Source organism: Nelumbo nucifera, chromosome 7, assembly GCF_055504915.1.
Source record: "Nelumbo nucifera cultivar China Antique chromosome 7, China Antique-T2T, whole genome shotgun sequence".
In the NCBI taxonomy this organism is placed as follows: Eukaryota; Viridiplantae; Streptophyta; class Magnoliopsida; order Proteales; family Nelumbonaceae; genus Nelumbo; species Nelumbo nucifera.
The window spans coordinates 10871769-10888890 of NC_142655.1; the positions used below are offsets into that span (position 1 = coordinate 10871769).

A 17122-nucleotide genomic window follows, 5' to 3' on the forward strand; every position below is an offset into this window, starting at 1 on the left:
GGTTCTAACAATTATGACTTCTCATTGTAAATCTAACATGAACTCATTTTGTACCACAAATAGTAACACAAAAAAGCGCATTCACATGCAACCAGTTGAGAAGCTTGGATTTTTGCAAGAAGGAATTAACATCATTAATTATTAATTATAGAGTTCAAATGTCTTATCAATCGAATTTTAATGGCTAATAATTACTAATTACAATTAACAAAATAATTAGTATACTATATATATATATATTACATAATTATTTGGAAGGTAAGAATTTTTTCACCCCAAACTTTATCCAAAGTGGAGGGGTTGCCACCTGTAGATTTTATTTGTCGTAAAGATTGAGGGATAGAAGGCATACTCTTTAGAAATCCAAGTACACAAGAGAGCTCCTATAAACTATAAATGGTTAAGTTAAAAACATCTCCTTATTAAAAATTTAAATTTGTTCTTAACTAATAAAATTCAACTCTGCAACCCTAAATACTTGAACTATAATCACTTTTCTTGCCTTGGAAATTGGTTATAAGGAGAGAGAGAGAGAAATGTATGCAAGTATTACTAATATTGTACTATAGCATTGTAATAGCTAGCTGATTAATATTTTTCACCTCATATTAACAATTTATTCGTCTATACAAGTGATTAAGTGGAAAAGGTTGTTGGTTAAATAATTAAGCATCAAAAGCCACAGAAATCTTTTTTTTTCTTTTTTCTCTCTCATCATTTCTTTTCCTTCCCTCATTATTTAAATAGCACAGCCGCCCAGCACAGCCACCCAAATTGCTCTCTCTCTCTCTCTCTCTCGCACAGAAAAAATCTCAAAAACACCACTACACCATCGAGAGATTCTCAGAAGAAACAACCGTTCGTGAGAGAAGAAAGAAGAAGAAAGATGAAGAGACGCTTTCCTCTCCTCCCACTTCTTCATCTCTATATTATCCTCAGCCGCTTCTTCCTAATCTACACCCAGTAAGCAGCCAATAAAAGTTACTCCAAACCCATCTCCCAAAAACCTTTTCTTTTTTTTTTTCAGCTACCCCAAACCATGAACCTAGAGGACTCTTTCAAGTCTCTCTCGCTTGATTACCTCAACCTCCTCATCAACGGCCAAGCCTTCAGTGATGTAACCTTCAGCGTTGAGGGTCGTCTTGTTCATGCACATCGGTGCATCTTGGCAGCCAGGAGCCTCTTCTTTCGCAAGTTCTTCTGCGGGCCTGACCCGCCGGCAGGTCTCGACTCGGTAGGATCACGAATGAACTCCGCATCGTTGGCCACCTCACCCAGAGGAGGGAATTCTCAGGTGATCCCTGTGAGTTCCGTTGGTTATGAGGTGTTCTTGTTGTTGTTGCAGTTCTTATACAGTGGACAGGTCTCAATTGTGCCTCAGAAGCATGAACCAAGGCCTAATTGTGGGGAGAGGGGTTGCTGGCACACCCATTGCACCTCAGCCGTTGATCTTGCTCTTGATACGCTCGCTGCCGCTCGATATTTCGGAGTCGAGCAGCTCGCATTGCTCACTCAGGTGAATTATTGTGATCAGTACTCTCTCTCTCTCTCTCTCTCTCTCTCTCTCCTGAACTCTGATTACAGGAGAAATCTTGGGATTGATTTTTGGCAAGAGATTAAAATGTTTCAAGTGGGTACTTATTTTATTTTTCTGATCTGTTTGTCTTCGAAATTTTATTTGTTTTGATAAAGTGGGTGGGTTGGATTTTGGTCAGCAATCTAAGCTTTTGTATGTTTCTAGCCATCCTTTTCTTCCATCTATAGCAAATAGATTTGATCTCATATATGTTCGGAGCTTTTTCTCAACTGGGTTTTTTCATTTTCAGAAGAAAGAGATCCTGGTTTTAAATTCATATTTAACATTTTCTGTGATAGATGCGTCTCTTCTTATAATACTCCAGATTCGGCATTTTTCGGTTTTTTTTAACTTCTTTTAATCATATTACATGATCAATTGGCCTCGATTTCATGTAACTCTCTTTTTTTTTGAGTTTCTTCAATTGGGTTCCTCTCAACTTTCTGCTAAACACCCATCACTTTCTAAATTGGGGTTTTGATCTCATCTAGCTATAGTCTCGTACAGTAACGACTAGACACACCAATCTCTCTCTCTCTCTCTCTCTGTGGGAGAGTAGAGAACAGCAAATCTTCCTCTATTCTACTTTCCTCATTTAGATGAACAGAAAGACTGTTATGGATATGGATCATAATTAACTAAGCCTCGCCTCAAAAACACATTATTTATGGATTTAAAGTGGCTCTGAAGTAGATTTCTCCTGAATAGGGTTTCATTTTATGTCATTGAAGATAATTTTTCTACTAATCTTTTGCTTTGGGGGTTGCAGAAGCAATTGGCAAGCATGGTAGAGAAGGCATCAATAGAGGACGTAATGAAAGTTCTAATAGCTTCAAGAAAACAAGACATGCACCAGCTCTGGACTACTTGTTCCCACCTCGTTGCAAAATCTGGTCTTCCACCTGAAGTACTTGCCAAGCACCTACCAATTGATGTTGTAGCCAAGATTGAAGAGCTCCGCCTCAAATCTTCCTTCCATCGCCGCTCTCTCATTCCTCACCACCATCACCACCACCACCACGACCTTGGAGCTGCAGCCGATCTCGAAGACCAGAAGATCCGACGCATGCGCCGTGCCCTCGACTCATCCGATGTCGAGCTAGTCAAGCTCATGGTCATGGGGGAAGGTCTGAATCTTGATGAAGCCCTCGCCTTGCACTACGCAGTGGAGAATTGTAGCCGTGAGGTTGTCAAAGCCTTGTTAGAGCTTGGTGCGGCTGATGTCAACTACCCAGCTGGCCCAGCCGGAAAGACTCCTCTTCACGTTGCAGCTGAAATGGTGTGCCCAGATATGGTAGCCGTCTTACTCGACCACCATGCCGATCCCAATGTTCGAACAGTGGATGGGGTGACGCCGCTCGACGTTCTCCGGCAACTCACCTCTGACTTCCTCTTCAAAGGGGCAGTCCCTGGGTTAGCCCACGTAGAGCCCAACAAACTGAGACTCTGTCTGGAGCTTGTTCAATCGGCGGCTCTCGTACTCTCCCGGGAAGAAGGCAGTGGAAATCCTCCCTCCTCCACTCCCATTTATCCACCGATGAATAACGATCTTAATAGCAACAACAGCAATAACAACATGGTTAGCCTAAGTCTTGATTCGAGGATGGTTTATCTCAATCTCGGAGCCGCGGCCGCGGGTCAGTTGGGTTGTAGAATGGACGGGGAAGATAATGGACACAGTAACCAGAGAGAAGCCATGAACCGACATGGGTCACAAGCTGGCTGTGACCCATCAATGTATCACTCTCATGACTTCTAGCAAATTATATAAGCATCCGTGAATCGGCAAGACAATCCAAGTCAATTAAAACTTATGGAGATTATTAGAGATTACTATCCTCTCTTTGCCATTTCTCTCTGTCTCTCCCTCCTCTTAATCTTTTCTCTCTCTCTCTCTCTCTCTCTCTGCTCTTTTTCTCTTCTCTGTGGCCTGTGGGTGTCTTTCATTTTTGTAGGGTTTTGGTGATCATATGCAGTGCAGTGCCTCTGGACATGGATTTTTCTCGTGGGAGAAGACAACGGGAATCTAAGTTTGCTCTGAGTAATGGGAGGAGATGCAGGTCAATCTTTTCAACCCGGCCTGTCAACTCCTTTTGTATTTATTATTATCTATTATATCATGGGCTATTTATTGTGACTTTTTATTTTTCTTGTCTCCCCACCAACCTCTCCTTTATATATATAGAAAATGAATATAATATTGTTAATGTATAAAATGTTTCTGTATAAATAGTCGGTCATATATAAATATTTTCCATCTATGGTACGAACAACTGCTATTTCTACTAATTTTAGCAGTGAAAATCAAACCTATAGGAGATGGTGGGTCTGATGTTGTTTTGATTTCTTTTGTGGAGTGGGGTTCCTTGTTATTTTTCTTAAGGTTTTGTTTGGATATGGATATTACATATCCTACTAAGGGAAATGAGCTGTCTCTTCCCTTTATCTTCTTTATTTAGCATGGCTTCACAAGAAACTTGATTGGCTTTTGGTCTGATTTTATTAAAAGAAATCATTCGAGCTATGGACAAATCAATAGGTTGTCTTGCATGAATCCAACACTGAGGGTGACTACACACGACACACCAACGTATTGATAATATCTAAATCTGGATTCCCTCCATGTAATCCTCTTTTTTGTCCCCCTTTGCCTTTTTGGCTTCTTATATTTATACCTGCAACAGTTTACAGCTTAAACCCTAGGTTTTGAATATTTAACTTCTACCCCTATTGGTCTAACCCTTGAGCTCCATAACCATTGCTACACATCTAGATGCTTCAATTTTCTCTACTCTCTTATTCTACATCCAAAACGGTTAACTCCTTTAATTATTTACACTAAAGCAACAGAATGAGTAGTCTAAAACAAACTGAGTAAATGTCTTTGACATTACAACTCTAGAATTGATTTATATGTATGTATATAGAACAAATTAAAGCATGTATAGATGAGCGCAAATGTTCTTTTCCTATATATATTCTTAGGTGTTACTTTTCTCAGTTATTCAGTTTGAGAGCTTTGCCATTTCCTCCTAGCTACATTGCTTCACACACAGATGTACTGATAACAAGATATACATGCAACTCTGTAAATGTGTATTATGCAATGGACAACTCTTTGTCATTTATAACAATATTTTAGCATTATCACCATCCCCTCTCCGTGCATGCAAACTCATTGATTGGATTGCTGGTTGGCATGACTTGTGTCTAATATAATTGTTCGACAAAGTTCTCTCAATTATATCAAGGTGTTGATGATGATTTATAAAGACCAGAAGAGGAATAGTGACAAAAGATGCCAAAAGTACCCATACATCACCGACAATTTCTTTTCTATAACCAAGGAAACCAGAAATTCACTTTAGCACTCTAGGATTTAATTTGCTTTGTCCCCTATTTTGTTAGTATTGATATATGCGGCTGTGGTTGGTTATAAGCGAGTTCAGCCATCTACATTGAATCATGGCTATATATCCAATAATGTTCACACTTCACATGCAGTAAACTTAGCCTTTCCTAGCTCAAGATCAAGGGTTCTGTTAATACGTGAGATCATTCCCCTTGCAATGGTGTTCATTGAACTTGCTTCTTTTTGATAAATTTTTTAGCAACTTAATTGACTAGCTATAATTAATTAAACGATTTCTACTGGTGACTTAATTGGTAAAAATTTTTGGATGACTTGTCATTTGTGGGTGATTTGCTTGTTTGCTTGCTTCCATTTACAGAAAATATATTCTAGTGGAATTATATGCAATGTAAAATATATTAAAATAGAATGAATTTCATGATTTCCCATTCTATGTCATTACACCATAAATTATTAAATTTGAAAAGGGGGAGCTTTAAAATAGGGCTGAGGGCATGTATTTAAATAGAATGTGTTCTAGGAACAGAATTAGGTATGAATCATAATATATGCAAATGCAATCAAGAAAATCTATAGACAAATTCTATAATATTTAGTACCAGCAAATTGGTGGTTTGTAGTACACTCATGTATCTATCATATGCACCTGTTTCTGATGTGGCTGTTGGGGAGATATATTTATATGACTTGAGTTTCTGGACTGTGCAGTAAGCTAGGTTGATTGACATCTTCATGCAATGGTTGAAAATTATTGGGGTCACTTCAGATGCTTTGTGAACACTGTTTACAAGCATCTTCTTTCCTTGATAATCTCAGTTAGTTTTGGAGAGTAATTACATGTTTGCATACATTTATGGCATGTCTGTGGTATATTGGAGTATGTGGGTGATGATTTTAATATGGAATGAAGTTTATAGTGGGTGATAATTTAGACTCTCCTTTTGTATTATCTAGGGAAGAATTCTAATGGTCATTAATATAAAAATATTAATTGCAAAACTCTGAATTATAACTAAAAGACTCCACTTGTTTGAACCTAGTGTTATTTTTTCAGCTTAACCTTTATGAAAAATATATGGAGTGACTATAAAGAAAGCATATTGACATGAAAGTGGGAAGAAAAGATTGGGAGTTTATATACTTCAAGTTGTTGTCATGGAAAGGCATTTTTTGCACTAGATCCTCAACAAATTAATTAATGGCAGAACAGATAGTACCCTTGATCCTATTGTATTAGAAAGCAATATTAGAGAGGTTTCTATTTTTGCATTCTGGATTTTCTCATTGATTGGTATCTTTTGGTGAGTAAGTTTCATGTAGTTGCATGAAACCTTTAACAATAACAGAAAATGTACATATATAGCTACACTAACTGGCGCTATAATAATCTAAATGAGAAAATCTTGTAGAAGTATGAGAACAAAAAGGAAAGAGCATTTTGTACCAAACAAAAGTAGGAGAGCAAAGCAGTTGGCTTACTCTCTCTCTCTCTCTCATGCCTTAACTTCAAAAAGCATTTTAATTGTTTTCAGTGCCAATGAAGATACTGTAGACATAGCATTAGATGAGGCACTCTTGATATTCATGCTTCAAGTCCCATGATTCTTCCTACTAGATACGCCCGTCCATTAATAGGCTTCAGTTCATCCATGTGGATATGTAACTTCTCATATTTACCAGCATAAATATGACCATGAATAAGGATTTATTTATTCATTCCATTCTAGTTTGTATGTGTAATTAGTCCAAGCTATGTGCTGAAGCCAATGTGACGTCTAAGAGACAAGATGACAAAAGTTACTCTAAGCAGTGCACATATCACCTTCATGAACATGCTACAATTATATATATTTTATCTTTAAAATGTTTCAGATAGTAGTACTACGACATGAAAAAAGAATCAGAAATAATAAAAAAAAAAAGTGTGAATGGTTTTTGCTAATTGTATCCAACTCTTGTAAAAAGATGTCCATGTCAATTCTAAGGTTAAGCTCATCTTTCAGAATCAGCAGAATTATTAATTCCTCCCATGCATGTTTTTCAAATTTCCATACCATTCTGTTGATTCCTTGTCCATGAATTCAGTGGTGTAATATTACTATATTGGAGGATATATTTGTTGTTTACTTCCTTTCTTTTCTTTTTTTTTTTTATTTTTCTGTATTTTTTGGTGCTAATTAGGTTGTACACTGGTACAAATTATTTTATTCACGAACTTGTCCCACATGATTCATGATGGACAACATTTTCTAGGACAAGTAGTACTTTCTGGGCAAAATCTATTAAATAGTAACAATACAATGGATTAAAAAGACTGAAATTTTTATTTGTCTGGATCCAATTTATACTTCTGTGTTTTTGTGTGTTCTTAACTTCTTATATATAATTCATAGATAGCAAGACATAAAAGTTAAAATGAATATGCAATAGAGAGCACACAAATTTGAAAGTAAAACTCGATCGATTTCTTTCATTTCCGAGCCATTTTTTGGACGGGGGTTAATAGAATTCATGAATGTGATAGGAACCATCTTCTTTTGCATATAAACTTTGGAGAAGGAACCATCTTCTATTATATATATATATATATCTCAACACTCGTTGTATACTTGTTTTCTTTGAAACAAGAAATCTGCTTTCTGCATTAATATCGAATAGTAACTTTATATTGGTAACAGTTAATAACAAGACATACATACATATACACACGTGAGATGAGGATAAAGGTGATTAACAAAAAGAAAAAAGAAGAAAAACAATACAGGAACCAGGATTTATATGCATGCATGACAAAGAAAACAGCCTTGTCTGACACAAAAACAGCCTTACTCCACATCCGAGCAAGAACAGTTTCAAACGTCTCATGCTGGAAACAAGCTGTCTTGAGGCCCCGAAAATCTGGCTTTCAGCTCTTCTACCCAGTTCGAGTTATGGAGCCTGAGATCACGTAGGGCTTGGCTACAGGCTAGGAGGCTCTTTCTAGTTTCAACTACTCACGCGCATCTGTTAAAGGAGTTGGTAAAGTCTGGACGATGTTGGGCTTCCAGTTACAAAAGTCTCTTTGTTCATATATTAACTGTGATTTCTGAAGTTATATCTTCCGACGCCATTAAAATTGCCAGAAACTCGTCTCGTTCATAAACTCATTGAGGCACTAAATCGAAGTGGAGAGAGAGAGAGAGAGAGAGATTGGTTTAGTGTCAACTTTTTACGTGTAAGTGATGATTCATGAGCGCGTTCTGAGTGAACCATGAATTTGCTACGGTGTTGTGTTAATCGATCAGTCATTGGCTCGAAAATCAGAACAAAGTGATGCAAAACACCATTCTTTACGTAATCATGTACGCTCTTATTGGCAATGCAGGCTCCGGATCCTGCAACGAAGAAAGACGTTTCCTGACTTTTGGAGGATTGACATGACAGAAGCAGAAGCAGTCTGTCCATCCATCTGAGTTCGAGTCGTCTACAGTTGTTGATGAGGGGGGGAGGGCCGATTTAGATTAATCACTTTAGTACAACAAGTTGGCTACGTCTCTGGTGACATGGGAAAGAGGGCCTTCTGTCCAGTTCGATCGTCTACAGTTCTACTCTTATTGCTGATGCTAGCCTACTCATTATACACCACGTCACCTGTACACGTGATTTCCACATGTCAGGCTGACATGGCATATGGTATTCTCCGGTTCTGTCTGACTTGCCTTCTGTCGGATACTTGGCTAATACCTAATAAGAGATGTGTGGAGGACACTTCTCAAAGTTGTTCTATGCTTGTCTGTCTAGACCCTAGACACAGTCACACAGACCCTCTCTTTCTCTCTCTCTCTTTCTCTCTCTCACCTGTACACGTGAAGTGATTTCCATTCTGTGTGGTTTGGATAAAGACCGAAAGAGTTCCTTCCTTATGTGAGTGCTAACACTACTAGCATGTGTAGGAATAGACATGTCCTCTCGTTGTGCTACACATACATCCATATTGAATATCTTTTTTATTCTTTTAAACCCTCAAATTGAGAATTGGAGGGTGCTTTGGTTCACTTTAATGGAATCCTGCAAAAACATAGAGCAAGAGTGTATTTATTTAATTTCCATTCACTAACAGATAACGTCATGTTTGGTTCACTGTTTTCGGCCTTTTTTTAATTCTTGTTTATTCTAAGAAATAATGGAAAAAAATGAATTACAATGTTTGATTACAAAATTCTTGTCATGAATCATATTCTTTTTAGAATGAAACATCATAAAAATTGAGTAGCCTAGCTACAGCATGAAAAATAATCATATCTCATCTTTGCTCATTTTTATTTTTTGAGGGAACTTTGTCTACTACGAAAGCACTTTTACAAAAGCATATTTAGAAGAGTACTTTTATGAAAGCGCTTTTACATTAAAGCACATTTATGAAAGCACTTTAACAAAGAAATTTTATAAAAACACTTTAATAAAAACATTTTTGTGAAAGTACTTTTACCAAAGTACTTTTATAAAAGAATTTTTACAGAAATATTTTTTACGAAAGCACTTTTATGAAAATACTTTTTACAAAAGCACTTTTAAAAAAAAAACTTTTTATGAAAGCACTTTTACAAAACATTTATGCCGACAATTTTGGAGACCTAGGTTGGCGGTTTATGAATACTGGCACAGTTTTTTTTTTTTTTTTGAAGAATGAAAATGAGCAACATAGGACACTTGTCAGTTTGAAAAGAATTCATTTAAAAAAAATGTTTGATTCATAGCAATATTTTCTCATTTTGCCTATTTTTATCAATTCTTGTTCATTTTAGGATTTCATCTTGGATAAAAATGAGAAAGAATGAGAATTGAACCAAACATACCTAAACTTCTGCAACAAAACATCACCATTAACATCATCATAATAATTGCATTTATTTGAATTTGAAACAAATTTTTATTAGTGAATGATTAAAATGCATTTTAAGAGGAAATAAAGCAAAACAATTAAAATATTTATCAAAAAGGAAAATAGTAAAATTATTTATGGTGGAGATTATCTTTGGAATTAATCAGTGTAAGGATCCACTGCAAAAGCCTGCTATAGACAGTTTAGGGCTCATGGCAAGGCAGAGTATAAGAGAACTTTTCATATAGGACTTGGTTTCGCTCTAGCATTTCACATAGGAAAAGAAGAGAAAAGTACATTGAGAATAAAAAAGTAACAAATCAAAACCCAATAATATAGTAAAGACAACTGCATGCATTGAACGCAAGGAATTCAATTAACTAACTGCAAAGATTCTGGAAGTGTAAGAGTTGGTTCCATGATAGAACTTAGAAGTTTGATATGAATTGTGGGGCTTGCTGGTAATGTCTCTAGCTGGTAGCCCATTTGGGGGATGGGTGGAGAGAGAGAGAGAGAAGCAATTAAAAAAAAAAAGTTTTCTATTATATGTACATTAAGATTTAGAACCATCTCTTTTGAAAAGAATTTCTTTGAAAACTCCCAATTTATACATTCAAGAATTATCTTTATTCTGAATGACAGTTGAATGCTTTGTTGAAAGGGAAAGTGCGGCTACAGGGGTTATCATTCAGGTCAGGATTCGAATGGAAAAACTGATAGCAGCCAAGCCACGACAATCAAACCATGTTCAGCTATCAAAGAGGAGGTCTTCGCATACTTGAATGAACTGAAAACTGGGTGCTGAAATTGAGTTATCCAAGACTATTATGCTATGTTTGGTTTGAAGGAAAATGTAGGGAAAAGAAGGGAAAGGCAGGAAAACCTTTACAAATCTTATATTGATTTTCCTGTCTTTCCCTACCTTTTCCTTCAAACCAAACATGGCTTTATTGAAGGAGATTAAGAGATGTATCACAGATTGCAAAACATCTGTTGGGGGTTTTATTGTCAGATCCACCATGGCGAATCAAGCACCTCATCGCCTGATAAAGAACCATTCAATGCTTCCCCTAATCCATAGTTCTGCACTTGAACTCTGCAGCTCATTGTATTCTTATTTCTTAATATGCCATTGGTAATGGGGATCAGACTTCAGACGAGAGCTGTAAGCGTGGATCTGATTTCAGTTGTTAGTGGTCATTTGGGAATGCTTATTGGGTAAATAAGTGCTTATCCTAATAAACACTTATGAGTATTGGGTGAAAAAGTACTTCTGTCGAACGGGATGATAGTATAGGTATTTTGAAAATTATGTGGTGGGCCAAAATGGGCCAAAAACGCAATAAATGTTTCTTCAAAAAACACTTGAAAAAAAAAGTAACAAATTTTTTAGCTTATTCAAAACAGGCTTATTTCCTGAAAAAGAGCTTATTCAGACTTTATTTCCCAAATGCATATATAAGTGTTTATTGATGTGGTTCCAACCTAAAATAAGCCCTTTTTCCAATAACAGCTTAAAAGTAAGCACTCACAAACGGGTCTTAATGGAGTTAGCCTATGTGCTTTATGTTCAATTTTTTTTTTTTTTTTTTCCATTTGCATTGTGATATGTATATCATCTAGGGAAAAATAAAATGAAACCTTGTAAAGAGAAAGTGGAAGCAGAATTGATTAACCAAAAAGGTAATAAGTAAAAAAGTTGTAAGCTTTATAATTTAATCTTGGACTATTGCTTAATGGCAAGCCAAACTCAACTATTTTAGGTGGTAAGGTCACAAACAAGTTAAAATGGATTCAATTTCAGGCGTGCAAGAAAAGCCCAGGCACAGTTCTGCGCATGTCTAGCTATTTTAGCCCAAACCGAGTTTGGGTGGGCCCATCTTCTTTTAAATACGTCTTGTTTGTGTACCTTTGTGTGTTCTATGTGGGCTTTTAATTGTCTCTAAATATGTACAAGTATTGGACTTGAATGACTTAATATTAAAAGTGGAGTTGAATGAACTGAACCAAGATGAGACAAAGCCCAACATTGGACTTTGCTTACCATGGTCTGTCAAAAGCCTGAGCCCCATCAATAGTCTGTGGCCCCAAACCATGCCGGATAAATCAGAATTCTGAGGTGGAGTGCAGTCTAAAAAATCCTATAATTAATTAATCTATTCAAATTCTATTAAGCCCCTGTTTGGGAGTGTTTATTTTTAAGCACCTAATAGAAAAAGGTTTTATTTTATTCCGGGATTACGTTACACCAATAATTACTTATATGCATTTGAAAAATAAGTTCATATATCAAAAAAGAAAAAGAAAAAGAAAAGCCCGCTTTGCTTAAGCTCAAAATTTTGGATTTTTTTCAAACACTTTTTTATTTTTCATTAATTTTCAAAAGACCTTTACTAAAGTGATGTAGAGTGAGTGAGATATAGATGATATAAGATTCTAAAACGAGTAGTAATCCCCCTTAGAATTCTTTCCATTTCTATACCCGTTTATTCTCTCTATAGTTATACAATGGGTTCTCAGAACAGTTTATGGAAAGAATTCAAATTTGAAAGCATAAGAAAAAGTGAAAACTTCAAACAGTCAGAACTTTGGTCCGGGAATCGTCAAAGGAGCCACAGAAATGGTTGACGGCAGGGCTCGAATAATTGACCAAACATACGTATCAGGCTGTTGAATAATGTAAGTCAAGAAAATAACTTTTTCAGGGGTTGAAAGTTAGGTCGAGCTTTTTGCAACATTAATACTGTTTTCCTAAGATAAATGTTCCCCGGAAAAGGAATTATTTTGGGGTGTTAGGGGCTGAAGTTCAACCCATGAACAAACCATGGAGTCATGGAGAGAGAAGCAAAGAGTATCATCCATTTGGGCACCTCTTCTCTGCTCTACATCACATGCATTCCACAACAACTCTTTTTCATCTTCTCGCCGTGAGAATAGAATAATCAGTAATGAGTCAGTCTCGAACGCACAAACGTCAGAATCAAAGCAAGGAAGAATAAAAACAAGGGGCTCAATGAAGGATATTTATTTATTTATTTATTTAATCATGGAAATCTAAGTGTCGATAAACAACCAAAGATGTATCGATATACCTGTTATGAATCAGCTGCACTTAATAAATTCAGCAAAAAACTCCAATTTGTCTGATTCTCTATGTAACTATAGCTTTGTAGCAAGAGGGTAACTCCGCTTTTGGGTTTTTGTACCGCTCTTGTTGAGTTGTGTCTTGAGTTCTTTGTTGTGCCTCATTACATGTCCTCCTACCCTGTATTATTGGAGAAAAATCCAAAGGTATCGTATCATTTCATGGTGGTTTATTTTGGGTCTGACCCACTATATTGGTGGAGCTTTTCTCTTTTACGTATCTCTTTGACTTGCAAAAGAAGGCATGGAATAAGTATTGTGTTTGATAGTGTGATGTACTGGGGTTTAGGGTTTTCAAGAGAGAGAGAGAGAGAGAGAGATTGTACAATTTTGTATTTTTCATTACAGATTTCTTAGTGAATGTAGGCTATAAACTCTGAACCATGTAAACCCATGTATGTTTTTCTTGGATTTCTCTATTTTAAGTTTTCCACTTATTCTTTCCTCTGTTCTCTGTTCTTTTATCAATCGTTTTTAGATCTTGGGTTTATTTTACCATAACGGTTTTATTTTGTACATATCAAGTGGAAGACATTCCCCAAACCCTAATTGCCCCTATAGCTTATGCTCATGATGATCCAGAATAGATTATTAGCCATGTGCAAACTCATTTTACTAACAACCCAGGTGTCTTCTCTCCTCTTGAGCCTCGCACTGAACTGATAATGAAAGATTGTTGATGAGGATGCATGGAAAAGGTTCTTTAAAGATCAACTGGTTGGAAATGATCTGATGATGCTAATTTTATGGTATAGGAGATCTCTAAGGTGAGAGAGACCTTTCCATTAGAGCCAGAATCACAAGACAAACAAAAACCGGTGGCTAGAGCTCATTTCAAGTTGACAATTTCCTATGTTAAAAATAAAAATTCTTCCAATTGAAATTAATTTGCACTAAAAAGGGAAGTGAACAGCAAACATATCTGACAACATATAAGAATGTATCATGTATGGCTCAAAGTTGGGGTTGTTTTTGCTGCTGTCTCCTTTGCTTTGCTAAGACTCAAGGAAGGGAATCTGTTGTTGCTTTGTCTGACGCCAAGAATGTCATTGAAGCCCTCTGTCTCAAAAGCTCTCTCTCCTGATTTTATTCACAATGGTTGGTGTGCAAAATACAATCTAATATATTCTTTTTTATTCTGTTAAATTCATCTTTTCTTATCAGACAAAAAAAAAAATAATTGAGATTCTCATAAAACAAAATACATTTTTTTTGGGTAAATCTCTTAACTATCCTTACTGTTTACTGTTTAGTTATTGCGGTTAGCACTGCTAACGGAAGGAAACCAAATGCCTCTTCAATGGAGCAAGGTCTCAGGGGAAATTGGGACTCTTCTTCCTCTTCAATGGTGCAAAATATCAAGGAATGGGAAGCCAATTCTTCCCCAGAGGCTTGAGGTTTCCAGTTTCACCGTCAGGCAAGGCAATCGAAGGCAAGCAAAGGCCAGCAGGTCTGTTTCATTTCCACCGAGATCGGTGCCGGTACCGGCAACGGCAACGGCAGCGCTGGCTGTGGTGACATCTATGGGACGCAATACCGAATTCATGCACAGACATGAGAGAAGAACAACTGCACAGACTGTAAATGATGAATGCATCACAAAAACGGGGAGGAGTTGTGCCACCATTTATATACCTCCCCTATTTCAATCGCCGTCACTTGCAGTGGCAGATCTAAACACAGGCGGCGGAGCTCCACCTAGACCGGACTGGAAAGGGCGATCATAGCTCGAGGGCATCGCAGAAATACTAAAGAACCAGAACTCGCATCGGGCATTTATGGCAGAGCTATTCATCTTAATGGAAGTGGTGCCATTTGCGAGGAACATGATCAAAGCCGTGGAGGCCTGATATCGGATGTATGCTTCAGACTCCTCTCCAGTATGGGTATCGGGGATACGCCACCGCCGCTGGTTCAAGTTGCAGTGGCGGTAGCAACTTCCTCTTCTTTTTCTTTCTCCCCTGTTTTGCCACCGCCGCTACAACTCGAACCAGCGTCGGTAGCAACTTCCTTTCTCCCTCCTTCTTCCTCTTCTTTTTCTTTTTCTTTCTCCCTTGTTCCGCCACCGCCGCTGCAACTCGAACCAGCAGCGGTAGCAACTTCCTCACTGGATGACAACCGGATCTGAGTACCTACATCAAAACGGCGGATGACAACCGGAACTCAGATATGAGTATTTCTTAGATCTCAGATCTGGGCTTGCCGAATTTGAGAGATACTCATATCTGGGTTCCTTCTGGGATCTAGGCTTGCTGTTTAGATCTGGGCTTGCCGAACATTATTTCCGCTTTGCTTCTTACACCCTTTTGGACTCAAGGGAAGTTCTAGCGGAAAAGAACATTTCTACCTCCATTTCAATGGTTCCTCTGTTTTTGCTTCTCTGCATTGTCTTCACCACAGAGCTGTGGAACTTCTGGGTTTGAAAGGTTAGGGTTTTGATGAATCATCATCTCTTCTCTTTTTCTCTGTTTTATTTTGAAAGTGGTTAGGTACGGACGACGATGGTGGTGGTGATGGCGACGGAAAAACAGAGAGTGGAATGGTTATAGAGTGGTTCACTGTAACTACTACCGGCGAGAGGAATAGTAAAGAAGAGGAAAGAGGGACGAAGAGTAAAATTGAGTTTAAAAAAAAAAAAAATTATACATCACGTACTACGTGTCACATGTGACGTGTACATGAATTTCGATAAAAAAAAATTAATGAATATTAACGAGAGGAGTAGAGGTAGTCAATTGTGACAAAACTTAAACGTACTAGGTATTAAGCTAAACAGTAGAGATAATTTTTTGTTTTTTATAAATCTTGTATCCTGTAAATTTTCTCTTGTTTTATTTTACCCATAAAAAGTTGGGATTGTCAGTTGTCACAACTTCCCTGCTGCTACCAAATGAAAATTGAAGGTTGGGAGGATCAGTGTGGCTCTACATCCCTCTGCCTATGCAATTTATTTATGGGGTGTATTTGATTGAGTTGAGAAGTATGATAAATAATTAAATGTCTTTCAACTTAATGGACCTTGCTGACAACTTCAATATACAAGAAGGTCCATTAATGGTGATTTGTTTTCAAAAATAAGTACTAAATGTGTCATTGCAGAAAATTTATGGGTACGTAAATGGTGATTGTACGGGAAAGAGGGGGAAAAAAAAAGGTTCACGACAGGGCTCACCGAGCCTGGCCAAGAAAAAGAAGCTTGTAGAACCAGTTCCGAACCAACTTAACCACACCTGGAATGGACCCAATTAATAATTGGGACTGTCAGGTCTGACCTGATAAGACCCGCTTATGGTTGACAGCTATACTTTTTTTAAGTTTTAACATGTAATTTGAAATGAATCCTTTCATTTGTAAAATTAAAAGGAAGATATTGTAAGTATGCCATCGCCCATGAGAAAGGTATCCAGAGTCCAGACCCTACACAATCGGATCGGTTCGATTCTATCAGGTTTGCCCCACCCATTAACAGCCGTAGAGGACGTGATGAGTTAATAGGCTTTTGCCTATACAATTGGATTGGTCAATGCAGACGTGCGAGGTTATGGTTTGAAAATCATGTGTATGAAACTTGGAATTGTATATCCTCTCTCTCTCTCTCTCTCTCTCTAGCCAACGCCAACCCAATCTTATGAATAAGTTGGATTGGAACTTAGAGCCTCAAGTTGAAGATAAGGAAGGAAATTTGAAACCTGTAGTGCCATTTGCATTGGGCCTAAAGTTTGGTAACAACTTCTGATTCTGCTTGACGCATCATCAATTCAAAACCTAAAAACTAAACCGGAAAGAATTTGATTCACAACTGTTCACAAGAGAATCTTGATCAATACAAATTCATTGTTGGGATTGTTCACGGTTCGGGTTGGGTCGGTTTATTGAGATTTTTTCAACCAATCCGATTTGGTCGGGTTACTTGAAATTGAAATTGAAACCGAAACCGACCCTATGTTAAACAAAATCGACTTGATCGGTTTGAGTTAGGTTGGGTCGATTTGGGTCGGTTTTGGCTCTAAGTTCAACCATGGCAATAAATTGGTAGATTGGAGAAAGAAAACTGAAATTTGATGTAAAAAATAACACCTAATTCTATTAGAGAAAGAAGACTGAAATTGGTAGGGGGCGGACCAAGTTAGAATAGAAGTTATCAAGAAAATAGAAAGTCAAACTGTAT

General features: G+C 37.3%; 1 protein-coding gene and 1 long non-coding RNA gene across 2 annotated transcripts; both read left to right on the forward strand.

Annotated features, from left to right (window-relative positions):
- The first annotated feature begins 767 nt into the window (after positions 1-767).
- On the forward strand, positions 768-3720 carry LOC104608860 (BTB/POZ domain and ankyrin repeat-containing protein NBCL-like). The gene is made up of 2 exons (XM_010274969.3): positions 768-1516; positions 2346-3720. Exons 1-2 carry the CDS (start codon positions 1040-1042, stop codon positions 3333-3335), a joined length of 1467 nt encoding a protein of 488 aa, XP_010273271.1. The 5' UTR covers positions 768-1039; the 3' UTR covers positions 3336-3720.
- Positions 3721-13916: 10196 nt separating this feature from the next.
- Positions 13917-15397, forward strand: LOC104608859 (uncharacterized). The gene is made up of 2 exons (XR_737168.3): positions 13917-14052; positions 14208-15397. It is a non-coding gene; the product is annotated as an uncharacterized LOC104608859 (long non-coding RNA).
- Positions 15398-17122: the final 1725 nt, after the last annotated feature.

Coding starts and splice junctions, on each gene's coding strand:
- LOC104608860 (XM_010274969.3), top strand. CDS start 1,040: ATGAACCTAGAGGACTCTTTCAAGTCTCTCTCGCTTGATTACCTCAAC. Junction 1,517..2,345: donor AGCTCGCATTGCTCACTCAG/GTGAATTATTGT, acceptor TGGGGGTTGCAG/AAGCAATTGGCAAGCATGGT.